This window comes from Entelurus aequoreus, linkage group LG13 (assembly GCF_033978785.1).
Source record: "Entelurus aequoreus isolate RoL-2023_Sb linkage group LG13, RoL_Eaeq_v1.1, whole genome shotgun sequence".
NCBI lineage: Eukaryota > Metazoa > Chordata > Actinopteri > Syngnathiformes > Syngnathidae > Entelurus > Entelurus aequoreus.
In genome coordinates, this window is record NC_084743.1 from 53,416,959 (window position 1) to 53,433,266 (window position 16,308).

General features: G+C 35.9%; 1 protein-coding gene across 1 annotated transcript in view; it reads left to right on the forward strand.

The window, feature by feature from the left end:
• Positions 1-16,308, forward strand: part of dpf1 (double PHD fingers 1) — a 160,800-nt gene that overhangs the window by 130,878 nt on the left and 13,614 nt on the right. Inside the window, 1 exon segment of the mRNA XM_062068006.1 lies at positions 9,623-9,742. Within this exon segment, the coding sequence (XP_061923990.1) occupies positions 9,623-9,742 (120 nt within the window).

Consider the following 16,308-nt stretch of genomic DNA (forward strand, 5'->3'; position numbering starts at 1 on the left):
ATATATATATAATATACACATATAAATTATATGGGTAGATATTTGTTCTAAAAAGGGTATTTCAACAAGTAAACAGTACAGCAGGTAGTTGATGTTGATATATGTAATGCACATAAGGGTATTCTAGTCAGATGCGCGTGTGCAAATATGCGATGTGTAAATATCAAAATATTACGTACGTCGAATCACTTTTTGTCAGGCAATATTACATTTAATGACAATTTTACATAAATGAATACATCCAAACACGTTGTACATATTTATTATTTGCAGGAAGAAATAACAGTTACAATTGTGTGTGTATCTTCCAAGCAAGAAAGAAGTTTGATCACATCAACATCGGACTAACTGACACACTCCGCTTCGCTGCAGGTCCGCAAGCCACGCTCACCCCCCACAGCCACAGAAGAGGAAAACTGTCCTTTCCCGGGCATGATAAAGTCTTAAATAATGTCAAACACGTAGCGTTACAATAACCAGGAAGATAAAGTGTTTGTCTCACACCTACTAATCAAGCATTCACATTTTGCCACAACACACATGGGGGAAAGTCCTAATTGGAAATACAGCCATATTAACTCCTAAACTGCCATTTTAACACACACCAAACCATCAGCACGCATCCAATGCTTTCTCGTGCGCACGAGAAAGTTTCTCGTGGCCACGAGAAACTTTTTATAAAAAATTAAAAAAAAATTAATATATATATTTTTTTTAATAAAAAGTTTCTCGTGGCCAAGAGAAAGTTTCTCGTGGCCACGAGATACTTTCTCTTGCGCACGAGATACATGTCTAAAAAAAAAAAAATTCCCATGTCCCTTTAGGGGCTCCGTAATATATATATATATATATATATATATATATATATATATATATATATATATATATATATATATATATATATATATATATACACAGTATATATACATTACAGATAGTGTCTTCAAAGTGTGTGTTTTTTTTTTTTACTAAAATAGGGACTTTTGTCAAAGCTAGAACCAATTGTTCATGTTTTGTTTACATTGTTTCTTAAAGGCCTACTGAAATGTTTTTTTTTTATTTAAACGGGAATAGGAGATCCATTCTATGTGTCATACTTGATCATTTCGCGATATTGCCATATTTTTGCTGAAAGGATTTAGTAGAGAAAATCGACGATAAAGTTCGCAACTTTTGCTCGCTGATAAAAAAAAGCCTTGCCTGTACCGGAAGTAGCGTGACGTCACAGGAGCTAGGATTCCTCACAATTCCCCGTTGTTTACAATGGAGCGAGAGAGATTCGGACCGAGAAAGTGATGATTACCCCATTAATTTGAGCGACGATGAAAGATTCGTTGATGAGGAACGTTACAGTGAATGACTTGAGAGGCAGTGATGGACGTATCTTTTTTCGCTCTGACCGTAACTTAGGTACAAGCTGGCTCATTGGATTCCACACTCTCCTTTTTCTATTGTAGATCACAGATTTGTATTTTAAACCACCTCGGATACTATATCCTCTTGAAAATGAGAGTCGAGAACGCGAAATGGACATTCAGTGCCTTTTATCTCCACGACAATACATCGGCAAAATGCTTTAGCTACGAGCTAACGTGATAGCATCTTGCTTTAACTGCATATAGAAACAAAAGAAATAAACCCCTGACTGGAAGTATAGATAGAAAATCAACAATACTATTAAACCGTGGACATGTAAATACACGGTTAATGCTTTCCAGGCTGGCGAAGGTTAACAATGCTGTGCTAACGACGCCATTGAAGCTAACTTAGCAATCGGACTGCACAGAGCTATGCTAAAAACATTAGCTCTCCACCTACGCCAGCCAGCCCTCATTTGCTGATCAACACCCGTGCTCACCTGCGTTCCAGCGATCGGCAGAAGGACGAAGGACTTCACCCGATGCGTTTGGCGGCCCGGAGACGTAGGAAGTCAAGGTGAAGTCGGCGGCTAGCGCGGCTAGCGCGGCTAGCGCGGCTAGCGCGGCTAGCGCGGCTAGCGCTCCAACAAAGTCCTCCTGGTTGTGTTGCTGTAGTCCGCTGCTAATACACTGATCCCACCTACAACTGTCTTCTTTGCAGCCTTCATTGTTCATTAAAAAAATTGCAAAAGATGTCCAGAATACTGTGGAATTATGAAATGAAAACAGAGCTTTTTGTATAGGATTCTACGGGGTACCATAACTTCCGTTACTCGGACTTCGTCACGCGCATACGTCATCATACCGCGATGTTTCAGCCGGATATTTCCCGGGAATTTTAAAATGTCACTTTATAAGTTAACCCGGCCGTATTGGCATGTGTTGCAATGTTAAGATTTCATCATTGATATATAAACTATCAGACTGCGTGGTCGGTAGTAGTGGCTTTCAGTAGGCCTTTAAGGAGTAATCTGCTTCACTATACAAACTTTTCGGTTTACAAACCATGTTAAAGAGCCAATCAAGTTGGTAAATCAAGGTTCTGCTGTATTCATCTGGCACTGCAGAGGTTATAGTTTAAAAAAAAAAAAACTTTAAAAAAAAATAATTATTTAATGCAAAAAAATTGCAGCGTTGTTTTTCTGGATCTCAGGAGGTTTAAAAACACATTCTGAATTACCACAGAAGTTCTTTCCGTCCTAGAACACTAAATCCCGTGCAAATTGTGCGGTTTTTGCAGTGGCAGTGGATTTGACACATTTACTAGTGAAGTAGTAAAACCCACTGGAAGATAGCCAAATTTGATATAGCGAAATTAAGATGCGTTCATGCCACTTTGGGATGAATTGTAGTATCTGTGGCGTTTAGGTACATTACTTGTGCATAGTAGTAAAACATTTTTTTTTTTTGAAGAATCAGCAATATTCAGTACAGTGTTAGATTTTGTTTTCTTGCACACGCAAGCCAGAGTTTTAATGTTTGTTCAGCGAATATAGTTGGGTATATAACTGACAATGATCCTCTGTGATCTTGACTGTGTTGAAACTTTAAAGAAACATTTGAAAACTTGTCTTTTTTAGTAAAGCTTTTAGTTAATGCACCTTTTAACTATCATGTTTAATCCACTTTTTATCCTTTGTTATGATGTTGCCCCTGTTGTTTTAATTGAATTGTTGTTTTACTTCACCTATGTTTTGTACAGCGCTTTGTGATTTTATCTGTGAAAAGCGCTTTATAAATACAATGTACTTACTTACTTACTTAATTTTATCTGAAGGCTTGACAATCAGGGGCGTCCCTAGCTTTTAAGGACAGGGGGGGCTTAGCCCCCAGGAGATGCACAGGATGCGAGCGAACGTAGCGCACGAGCACAAAACTTCACAAACGGCTAACAAAGTCTTAGAAATTATTCATTGTTATTATTATTATTTCAGTCGGTTTAGTTTCAATCTGTGTTCAGTACAACAACAAACATGGGTTTGCACAGTGACATTTTGTTTACAGCATCAACAAGAAACAATTACTTGCATGATCCTTCAAGATACACTGAAACACAATGAAAGTCATGGCATTACCCTCTATGTTATTAATTCACAACATAGAGGCTAATGCCACAACTTTCGCTCACAATACAATAATTGTTTGTTCCCAAACATTTTGAAGTTGCACAGATTACATTTTGGGCACATATGTGACTTAAATGGTTGTAAATTCAAGCCCTGGAAATATTACTTAATTACTTGAATTAAAGTAATATCTGGATCGGGATAATTTGGCTTGTATATAATATATTTATATATATATATTATGGCAAGCCGTTAAGGAAATTAAATATATATGGAATTCTGAATAGAAATAAGAAATATTTATATATACTGTAAATAAGAAAGACTTAGTCTGCTGATCTGAAAAAGAGCCAAAGCTGTCAAAGAGCTGAGGGACCATCTTCAAAGTGCAATGCTGAAACAAATAATGCAAACAATAAAATGTAACTTCCAGGGCTTGAGATTAATGTAGTCCTGTCGTCCCGGGGACGGTAAAAAAAATGCTCGGGACGAAATTAAATGCTCCTCGGGACGATGGCTTTTAACCATTTTTTTTCTTTTTCTTTTTATGTATTTACTAATTTAGCCAGAGGAGCCTGTTCAGTGCTAGACTGCTTCATCCCAAGTGCAGGACTAATAGACTAAAAAACTCACACACGCCATTAGACTGTACAACTCCTCTCTGGGAGGGAGGGGGGTACTAGAATGACGGGATGCAAAACAATAACAGTGTAATACGTTTTCATAACATGGTCACTAATGCCTAGTTTCTCTTGTTATATTCTTATTTTACTGTTATATTTGTATTCTCATTGATGGTTTTTGTTTTTATTCTACTGTAATATTTTTCTATTTTGTTTCCATTTATACCCCCATTATTTACTTTTTTAAATTCGATCTCAATTCTGTACACTGCTGCTGGAATTTTAATTTTCCTGAGGGAACTCTCCTGAAGGAATCAATAAAGTACTATCTATCTATCTATCTATTTTACATTTTATATTAAATGTCTTGGTTTTTCCACCCTCTGAAAATCCTATGAAATGTTTAACAAGCCATCCTATAATAATACAACAGCTATTAATGTAACAATACAATAAAACAAATATATTTAATGATGTTTTTTTCATTATTTTAACAATAGGCTAATGTATATTACTTTATATAGATTCTACAAGAAACACAAAACTTAAAAACTAAATTATTTACAATTGTAGACACAAGGTTCTTGTTCTGCAGTGCTGTGTGCTAATGTGCTTCGTACACCTGCAGGACCGCAAGCAAGGTCGCAGAGAAAATGCGGACTGGATTTTAAATGATGTGGGCATTTTCTATATGAACAAGTGGAATGGATTGGATACCGACGCACTAAAGGGGCTCTCTACCTTACACTATGAAGTGAGGGGAAACTGAGTGAATAATGACAGGTTATATGATTATTTATTTAAACTCATATTCAGGCCACTTTATAATGATTATGTCGGCATGTATTTGTAAAAAAAAAAAATATTTAGGGGGGGCTTAAGAACATTTTAGGGGGGCTTGAGCCCCCCTAAAATAGGCCTAACAACGCCAATGTTGAAAATCATCAACAGCATCAAGTACAATATTTCAGAGGTTCTTTAACTTTTTTCACCAAATAACACCTCAGAAAACACTTGTCTCTCCAAGTACAACCCTAATGAACGTAGTGGGCTTAAGTATTCATTCAAATCAAGGCAGAGGTTTTATTTCACAAGTATATTTAATATTTTGGCCCCTGTAACATTACACACAGTTTGAACAGTAACACTGTGACAATGGCTTGAGTCACGTCGTTACGATATTCAAATAAGTGATTCTTTGGCGTACCACTAGATGAAGCCCGCGTACCACAGTTTGAGAATCACCGCACTATTTTGTTGATTATCCAGCCTTGGGGAAGGTCTGCATAATACGATACTGTACAATATTCAATGTCAAAGTGAGCCAGCACAGGTTTGATGAAGTGCAGGGTATATTTCCATAATGACCAGATGATACCACCAATTTCTCACAATGTTATCTCTGGCTAAAAAAAAAAAAAGATTATTAAAATTGTGTTAGAACTATCTGTCTAACGAATTTAAGATAACACGCCATGACAGCCTTCAATGTTTTCTTTATATTAATGCTTTAAATGTACTTCATGGACAGTAACAAGCACATTTAAATGTGTTTTTTATGTAGTGTAATAATGTTTTGATCAGACACCCTTTGTTGTTAAACTGTGCGGCGTTATTGTTTTTATAGTTATGACTAGTGTTTGTTTTGTCGTTTTGGTGTGTACTTTGCCTAAAAAGAAAAAAAACAGGACATCATCGCAGTGCAACTCTGGGGTCGCATACTTTTGGGAAGCAATAATATTTGTAATTAATTTGACGTCCTGCTATGAAAGCTGACTAAGTATTAAGACCAGGCAGTTATGATTGTTAATTTTTTTCAGTCAATACAAATTGCTGTCTTACTGCAGTGTGTTGTGCATTAAAAAAGTAATGCGTTTCGTGCTGTCGTAAAAGCTCACTACTCTCTCTCCGTAATTGTCTTCTAGAGCTAATTCAGTAGGTTGCCGATGTGTTAGTACGCTAGAAAGACAGTTCCTCAGTTTTCGCGCGTACAATAACAGTGTTGCTACAGTTTGGTTATTATACAGGTTACAAAACATAAATGAAGCATTGGTGACTGTTTATGAATGTATTTTTTAAATGATTTAGACGTAGAATTGATTGTTCCAATTAGCTGCAATGCTAGCTACCTAGAGCAAGCCGATTTTTACATGTTAGAATGCAAAAAAGAAATAAATAAATAAAAACATTTTTTTTATTCTTGTCTCTCCTAGTGATTGTGAACAATAGGCAAAATCCCCCCCAAAAAGTGCAGTTCCCCTTAAAGAAACTTCTCTTTGGCTTTAGCTCCAAACTTCTTCTGTTTTTTCGAGATTGTCATTACTGCCACTTGTGGTGTAAAAGTGCATTACAACTGAGTATCGCTGCGGTCCATAAGGACCAACGTATATGTATATGCAGTGTTTCCCACACATTCATTTATTTGTGGCGGCCCGCCACGAAAGAAATACGTCCGCCACAAATAAAACGTTTTTTTTTTTTTTTTGTCCTGTCCAGCTTCTCAGGCAGATCATATAGTTGATGTAGATGCCCATATAGGCTGTTCAGATTTACTTTACAAAAGAGAAGTGTAGGATACTTCTCTTGTTGCCTTATTAGTATTTGACCACTACTGTTTTCTGTTTATTTGTTACTGACTGTGGCAGGACACCTCTGCCTCTGTTTCACTTTATGTTGCTGGTAAATAATATGGTTGTAGTAGTAGGCTAAAGTTAAATTATTTAGTATGCACTTTAAAGGGGCAGAGCTTTAAGAGACATTTTAGCTTTTATATTTTATAAGATATATTTTTTGTATTAATAAATATATTTTTTTGTATTAATAAATATATTTCAGTGAATAACTTATTGTTCAAATCTGTATATAAATATGTACATAAAGTGTTGTAATTATATTGTAAAATGGATGGATGGATGGATGAATGGACGGACGTTTAAAACAAAACTGTTATTATTAATTAGTAAGTATACATTTTTTGAGCCTTTTTAGAGAAAATCATATCATTGTAGTAAATTATGCAAATTACTCGATGATGTCATGTGACCACGCCCATGGCCACGCTCCCACCGCCACAGGTATCTTGGCAGTTTATGGGAAACACTGATATGTATATATATATATATATATATATATATATATATATATATATATATATATATATATATATATATATATATATATATATATATATATATATATATATATATATATATATATATATGTATATAGTCTTTGGCGGCATTCTAGGGGGTGGTATTCAACAATGGCTAAGAAACACTGGTTTAGCCTTTCCAACACTCCATTGCTCTCTGTCTGTTTCGGTTTTGCTGTCTCTTGTCCTGATCACAGACTTTGTTTACAATTATTTTATTCTCCGGATCCCTAAAGCCCGACCCTTCTCGATATAAAAAACAAAACTCTCCCCCTTCTGGGTTCTCCTTCCCTTCTCGTCCTCTTTTCAATCACATTATCACCCTACCCCCTTCCGGCCAAACACAATTCCAGCCTGGAATGGAGGGATTAATGACCCCTTGCTCATGTGAACACACACACATGCACATGCTATTGTCTTCTTGCATGTCTGTGAATTTATCTTTCTCTTTTTATCTGCATACGTGTGTGTGTATAAGATGCATTGCCGGAGAAAGAGCATGCATTTAAAATAGTCTTCAGAGGCCATGTGATTGCTTCCGTTGAAGCGATTATGCAATCAAGTAGCAGGGAAGCCACACATTATAGAGATAGTCATGAATCCTCCAATTGCTCTGTCCAAGCAGGGAGTGGTTTGCCCCCTGGTGGTAGGAGGTAGGGTTGTACGGTATACCGGTATAAGTACAGTACCGCGATACTAATGAATAATTTTCTGTACTATACCGCCTCTGAAAAGTATATTATGTTTATAAACTCAAGAAATATGTCCCTGTGCACATGAGGACTTTGAATATGACCAATGTATGATCCTGTAACGACTTGGTATCGGATTGATACCCAAATTTGTGGTATCATCCAAAACAAATGTATCAAACAACAGAAGAATAATAAGTGGTTATTACATTTTAACAGAAGTGTAGATAGAACATGTTAAGAGAGAAAGTAAGCAGATATTAACAGTAAATGAACAAGTAGATTAATAATTCATTTTCTAACACTTGTCCTTAATAATTTTGACAAAATAATAGAATGGAAAATGACACAATATGTTACTGCATATGTCAGCAGCTAAATTGGTAGCCTTTGTCAATCAATCAATCAATCAAAGTTTATTTAAATAAACACTAAATCACGAGTGTCTCAAAGGGCTGCACAAGCCACAACGACACTTACTTACTTACTACTAAAAGACAAGTTGTCTAGTATGTTCACTATTTTATTTAAGGACAAACTTGCAATAAGAAACATATGTTTAATGTACCCTAAGATTTTTTGTTTAAATAGCGGCAATAATGCCATTTTTTGTGATCCCCTTTATTTAGAAAAGTACGGAAAAGTATCTAAATAATTTTGGTAGTGGTACCAAAATATTGGTATCGGGACAACACTACACTGCAAAAACTGAAATCTAAGTAAGATTAAATATCTCAAATAAGGGTGATATTTGCTTATTTTCTGTCTGATAAGATAATTCTTATGTTAGAGTGTTTTACTTGTTTTAAGGGTTTTGGTCCTAAATGATCTCAGTAAGATATTACAGCTTGTTGCTGAGATTTTATGACCTATATTGAGTAAAACATGCTTTAAACTAAAATATCAACTGTTGCAAAGCTGTGTCATCAACACTCACAAGTATAAAACTACTTTTTTAAAGTAATAATTTCTTACTTCAAGCATGAAAAGAAAAATCATGAGCGCATATCATTATGTCAAGATAATGGCACTAGCATTTACTTAATTTAAGAATATTTTTCAACATAGAGCAAAAAGGTCTCTTTTTTTTCTACCAAGAAAAGTGCACTTGTTATTAGTGAGAATATACTTATTTTAAGGTATTTATGGGTTAATTGAAGTTAGCTAATTTTACTTGTTTTGGAAAGTCTTGACAAGCCAAATTTTCTTGTTCTATTGGCAGATAATTTTGCTGAGTTCAAATAAAATACCCCTCATTTTTGTAATTTTTTTTCTTGTCTTTGAACACTGACTTTTTGCGGTGTAGTATGAGGGCATGGCTTTGTGTCGAGAGCACACCGGACAAATTTGACAAGATTAGCAAAATAGCAAGATTAAATGTTTGCTATAATGAATAAATGTGAGTAAGAGTTTTTTTTAAAGGATATACTTGATGAGAACTTCCACGCACCCTCAAAGTTTTGCCCGTTCGCTTCCATGTTGAGCCGAGAGGGGATAGAAGAGAAATAAATTACTTCCTCTTTATCGAACATTTCGGTACAGTTTATGGTTCACCTTTGTTGTTGTTTCATTACGATCTTAATGCGCCCTTTCACCATGACTGATGTTACCAGCCAACTCTTCCAATCTGCTTCTTAATCCTCCTTCTCTTTTTTTCTTCTCCCCCCGCCAGCCAAGAAAGCGGCGGACGGCTCAGTCATCGTCAATGGATACTGCGACTTTTGTCTCGGCGGGTCAAAGAAGACTGGCTGTCCCGAGGACCTTATTTCCTGTGCGGACTGTGGACGCTCAGGTAGGGCAAAGATGAAGGGGATGTTTGGGAGGACCAAGGCGGTCCTCTGTTAATGCAGAGCGCAAAACCTCCATACTCCGCACAGTAGACTAAATTATAGCAAGTTATTGGATGGACCATACCAATGTTTTTCTATTCAGCCCTTGTCTAACTAAGTACAAGATTTCATGCTATGCCAATCCTTAACTATGACGGCCCAAATGGACAGTGAAACCTGCCTATGTCAAAAAACTCTTATTATTACTAAAAAAGTGCTCGCTTGAGTCTAAATGATGATCGACTGCTTTTGTCAACATAAAATTTGAGGTAATTTCTATGAAAATTGTTTTGTTTATGTCGGTATGTGTTGAACTAATGTCGGGTACCCTTAAAATGGCCACACAGGGACTTCCTGTTTAGTGCAAAATAAACCTCATAATAAAAGCATGATGGTATTAACTAGAACGGGGGTGTCAAACTCATTTTAGCTCAGGGTCCGGAAACCTTTGCACACGCAGGTCGGACTATTAAAATCATGGCATTAAAACTAAAAAATAAAGACAAATTAAGATTGTTTTCTTTGTCTTACTTTGGCCAAAAATAGAACAAACACATTTTGAAAATATTACAATAAAAATATAGAAAAAAATACCGGCAACGGTAAAGTTTAGATCCATGAAGGAGAGAAAAAAGTGAATGAATGTTTATAACTAATAAATTTACATAGGAATAAAAATGTGTTTTCTTTTGTATTATTTTTTTTTTAATGAATTAAGTAATGTTTATGACAACCTTTTTCCAAAACACAATATAGAATGTGAGATATAACAGGATAATGCATACATTTATCATTTGTTTTCAAAACGGTTACAAAAAATGGGACCCCAAAAATGTACTGTGGGACCCCATTTTTATGACTTAATGGGGTCCCTGGGTCCCCAGTTTGAAAATTCCTAGCGCCAACACTGATGGAGTATTGGTGCGTGCAAAACAGCAGCAGGCGGCTGTGGCCTGCGGGCCGGTTCTAATACTAATCAAATATCATCCCGGGGGCCGTAGATAATTTTGACACCACTAAACTAGAACAACAATTGACAAAATTCACCATTTTATTTGCCACTTGCCAAGATTGACAAAAATAAATTCTACAAATGTTCTAGTTTTGTGAGCTATTTACTTATTTGTAGTCATTGACTCATTTTAATTTTGAGCTTGAAAAAAATTATATATTTTCTATTCTAGTTTAAAGATGTTAAAATTGAGAAAATAACTATTTTAATAAGGTATTTTGTTTTTCCCCCAACATAGAACATCTCGTTTAAAGATTCTGCAAGATCTCAAGATGCTTAGTTTAAGAATGGAAAGTTGAACAACGCTTGTTTTCAGAATGAAATACATTTTTCCATCTTAAAAGTCCTGCTAATTTCTGGATATACAAATCTTAATTTGGGGTGTCTTATAAAGTAAAATGAACTGTCCATGCAGCAAGTTCATTTCACTAGTTTTTAGTATTTTTTCCTAAAATCTAGTCTTTTTATCGCATATTTTGACAGCCATTTTATGCAGTGTACAAAAGCTTTTTCTGTCATTGCATTCAAGCTATATAACACAATTAGCTTCATTAATTAAAAGTAAGGGTGTCCCAATTGGTTATTGATAACGACGATTACTTGCATCTAAAATCTGAGAAATAAGTGCTCTGATACAAGCGGTCCTGCAACCGGTTCACATTTAAATGTCCTCCAATAAGCACACACGGTTGCTTTTTCCTTGTATTTTAGTGAAGTAATTTACAAAACCCAAATCCAGTGAAGTTGGCACGTTGTGTAATTCATAAATAAAAACAGGATACAATGATTTGCAAATCATTTTCAACCTATATTCAATTGAATAGACTGCATCACTCCATCTTAGATGAGCTTGGGCCCAGCGAAGCCGGCGGGTGTTGTTGATTTATTGCTTTGGCTTTGCATAGTAGAGTTTTAACTTGCACTTACAGATGTAGCTACAAACTGTAGTTACTGACAGTGGTGTTCTGAAGTGTTCCTGAGCCCACGTGGTGATATCCTTTACACAATGATGTCGCTTTTTGATGCAGTACCGCCTGAGAGATCCAAGGTCACGGGCATTCAATGTTACGTGCGTGATTTCTCCAGATTCTCTGAACCTTTTGATGATATTACAGACCTTAAATGGTGAAATCCCTAAATTCCTTGCAAAACTGTTCAAATATTTTCTCACTCATTTGTTCACAAAGTGGTGACCCTCGCCCCATCCTTGTTTGTGAATGACTGAGCATTTCATGGAAGCAGCTTTTATACCCAATCATGGCACCCACCTGTTCCCATTTAGCCTGTTCACCTGTGGGATATTCCAAATAAATGTCTGATGAGCATTCCTCAACTTTCTCAGTCTTTTTTGCCACTTATGCCAGCTTTTTTGAAACATGTTAGAGGCATCAAATTCCAAATGAGCTGATATTTGCAAAAAATAACAAAGTTTTCAAATTCAAACGTTAAATATATTGTATTTGCAGTCTATTCAATTGAATATAGGTTGAAAAGGATTTTGCAAATCATTGTATTCTGTTTTTATTTACGATTTACACAACGTGCCAACTTCACTGGATTTGGGGTTTGTACAAAAGGTAGACATGGTAGGCTATAAGCTACTTGGAGCTCGCAGCTAAACAACAGCTAAGCACACAATAGCACACGAGCTAGACATACATAAGTGTTTTTGATTGAAAAATATTGCAGTCTAAAACACCATATTTGTCAACACAAATACTGAATAATTATAGCTGTATATTACTTGAAGATACCAAGTCTCCAAGGTAGAAGCGTGTTAGAAAGTATTCAGCAGCATCATTCAGCTAAATAAGTTATTGTGACCACCCGGTGTCGCCAAAAATGATTACCACCCCACTCCATATTAAAGACAGTTTAAGTCCATTCCAGGCGGTTAATAATAAATACATAAGTGTTTTTCATACCTACCATGTTTGAGCAATTACATTTGATCAAGCTTTTTCTAGCAGTCCACACAGAAAAATCATACAAGTTTGTATGATCTGTGCTGATATCGTACTGGAAGTGAAAAAGTTGTATCAGGACATAACTAGCTAAGAGTGAAAGGAAGCAACTAACAATGCAACTAACTATTTTCACTTGGCATGGCTCTAACTGGCAAACAAGTATCACTGCCCCCTTATGCGTTCTTAACCTTTTGGACCTCAGGGCCCAACTGAACACTGAATTAGTAATCTTACTCTTGATTTTCAATCGTTTTCAATAATTATATCTAACTTACTAACAGTTTAACAGAATAACCACCTTGTTAAATGAAATGAAAGCATGTGTTAATAATAAATATTATTATCAAGGCTTAGATCAGGCTGATTACAAAAATTAATACTGTCAAAATATACTGCAATAGAAGTGACACATAAAAACTGATGGAAAATAAATGCATACACAATTACTAAAATAAATACATTTTAACTAAAGTAATAACAAACAATACTAATATGTATGTTTTAGGGGTGTAATGGTACACAAAAATTTCGGTTCGGTACGTACCTCGGTTTAGAGGTCACGGTTCGGTTCATTTTTTGGTACAGTAAGAAAACAACAAAATATACATGTTTTGCTTATTTATTTACCACATTTGTAAACAATGGCATAACAAACATATACACACAGGGTCCATTGCCAGGGTTAATGTGGTCAACATATGTAAAATAAAAACTAAATAAGATAAGGTTCAGAATGGTTTCTTAACAAAACCTTTCTACATATAAAGTGCTTTTTTTGATTGATTGATTGAGACTTTTATTAGTAGATTGCACAGTACAGTACATATTCCGTACAATTGACCACTAAATGGTAACACCCCAATACGTTTTTCATCTTGTTTAAATCGGGGTCCACGTTAATCAACATTAAACTGCCTCAAGTTGTTGCTCAGATTAAGTAAAATGACAAAACTTTTCTTCTACGTATAAAAAGTGCAACATTAAACAGTTTCAAGTCAACTCAGCCTCAGATTAACTTTTCTTACCCCCCCCCCGCCCCCCAGCCTGGCTAACTTGGCAGTAAGAGGATATATGGGCTTATTGTTCTTCCACCATAGAAGTGGGTCAAAATCTAGTTTTTAATGCAATATGGTCTTAAATCTGCTGCTTGTTATTGCTTTAGCCCTGCCTGACTCGCCGAGGAGAGGCTGCTTTAATGCGGTGGTGACGCTTCAAATGGGTTAGCATGTTTGACGTGTTGTCAGAAGCAGCTGCTGAACAATGTCGGCAAACCTCCGTCCTCCATTGTTGTATCGCGCAGCCAAAGTGTTCCCAAACGGGAGATCTTAACGAGGCAGGAGGGTCTTCCAGCTCTGGCTTTTACATGTTGTCGTAGCCCGGTCGTTGCTAGCATGCCGTGTGTTGTGCCTCGGTGTGCATTGTTTACACAACGTGCGGTACGCTACTTAATATGTCCGTGTGGAAACTCGTTCGGTACACCTCCGAACCGAACCGAAACCCCCGTACCGAAACGGTTCAATACAAATACACATACTGTTACACCCCTAGTATGTTTGTATATATGTGTTTTTTAAATAAACAGCCAATAAAATTGAAGTGCAAATGAAGATACAGCTTCACCACTTTAGTCATATTTTTTGTGCTTAAGAAACTGACTTTAGCTCAAGACTTCTTCTGTTTGTTTGATATTGTCATTACTGCCACAAGTGGTGGAAGAGTGTATTACAACTGAGTACCGCTGTACCATACGGTTCACAGCTGAAAAAAAAATGGAAAAAAAGCCCAGCGATGGTTGAGAAATACTGCCCTATGGCCAACACCCTAAATCACAGCTCAGAACCCTACACAATAACCCTGTCGCTACATAGGAAAGGAGAAGAATCCAAATCAAAATATGCCCAAAAGGCGAAAAACCATGTCAACAAACTAGTGTCCTTTATTGTTGCTCATTCTCTTAATGGGTCTGCACAAAAACTGGTTATGGTTATGTCGACGTCAGTAAGCCAGACTAAGACTGAGTCGAGAAGAGCTAGTTCCATTGCTCAAAGAATGGCTTCCTTTAGTGCAGGGACCTAAATGTAGCGGGCTTAGTCGTGGTCGTTGTATATGGAAATTCTAATCTTCTTCATAGCATTTCTTAGTTACATAACTTAAAGAAACAATTACGCTGCCGTCTTATTACAAGCCTTTAATTATGTTAATTACGTCTACAACATTAGAATCCGCTTTGGGTTGTAAAGTTATCTGTAACAATATCCCGCTAGCGATAGGAGCTTCTTTGCAACAAAAAAATAAAAAAATAAAATAAAAAACAGGAATTTCTACTCAACTTAATTTCAACAATTCATTCATTCATGTGAACAAAACACAGGAGAGAGAAGCCCTCGAGGCCAGTGGTTTATAACACAGTCGTTACAAACTGGTCCAACTGAGTCAACTGTAGTCCTAAATGTATTCATTTTGATCTGTGGTAGCTTGGGATATAATATAACATGTATCTGTGTTTTACACCACACAGCAAGGAGCCATGAATAATACAATAAATGAAATACTGTACACACTAAGGTTCCATCATTACTGCAGTCTGATGATTCTGAAAACTATCAATATTCCCTGCCTAAATTCTAATTGGTCTGCTCTTTTTCTTTTCTTTTTTTATTGACAACACATTTACAGAATTGCCACCTTTTCATCTGAAATAATGTTGTATGCCGCATGCATTTATTTATTTTTTTACAAACCATTGTTTGTTTTCTGACAGAATGGTCTTCTAACATGAATTTGCGCTACGAATAATAACTGAACATGATGTTGTTTCTCCTGTGTAATTCTTTTTTGAATTTATTATCTTTCGTTCATTTGTGTTCACTTGAGTGGAATGAATGCTAAAAAAAAAAAAAACATTGTGCTTTCTTAAATGCGAAGGTTGCACATATAAATTAGGTTTGCTGTATTTTTTTTTTTGTTTGATTGTAATTATATGTATGTATATATTGTCATTCCATCTGTTTTTCATTATGTCTAATAATAAAAGAAGAGATGAAAAAAGATGTGATTTGTAGTGAATGGGCTAAAGCATGCAAAACACTGGTATGGTCCTTTTTTAATTAGAAAGAACCCAAGTGAACCTTTAAAATTGGAACACAATTATTGCTTTATGAGTTAAAATCTCAGCAGCACATCGCCTCAAACAAAATGCTGAGAAATAAGATTGGAAAGAGATTACTTCAGCTCTCTGATGAAATACGGACAGTGGTGCCTTGATTTTCGTTAGTAGTTTATTCCAAAAGATCCGACGATGAAGCGTTTTTTGCTGTAAAAAAGAATGTAAATTCAACTAATCGTCCCAGACACCCAAAAATAGTAACACAAAACACGTCATTCACGGAATAATTACAGATTCACGTGCAGAAAACAATGTGAAGTACGTATAAATGACAAATGAAATGGACAAATGAACATTTAACATCACTTTTCCCTTTTTTGAAGACTCTTGTTGGTGAAGACAGAGAGGGAGGATAGGAAGGAAGAGCCATGCGGACGCCGCTTA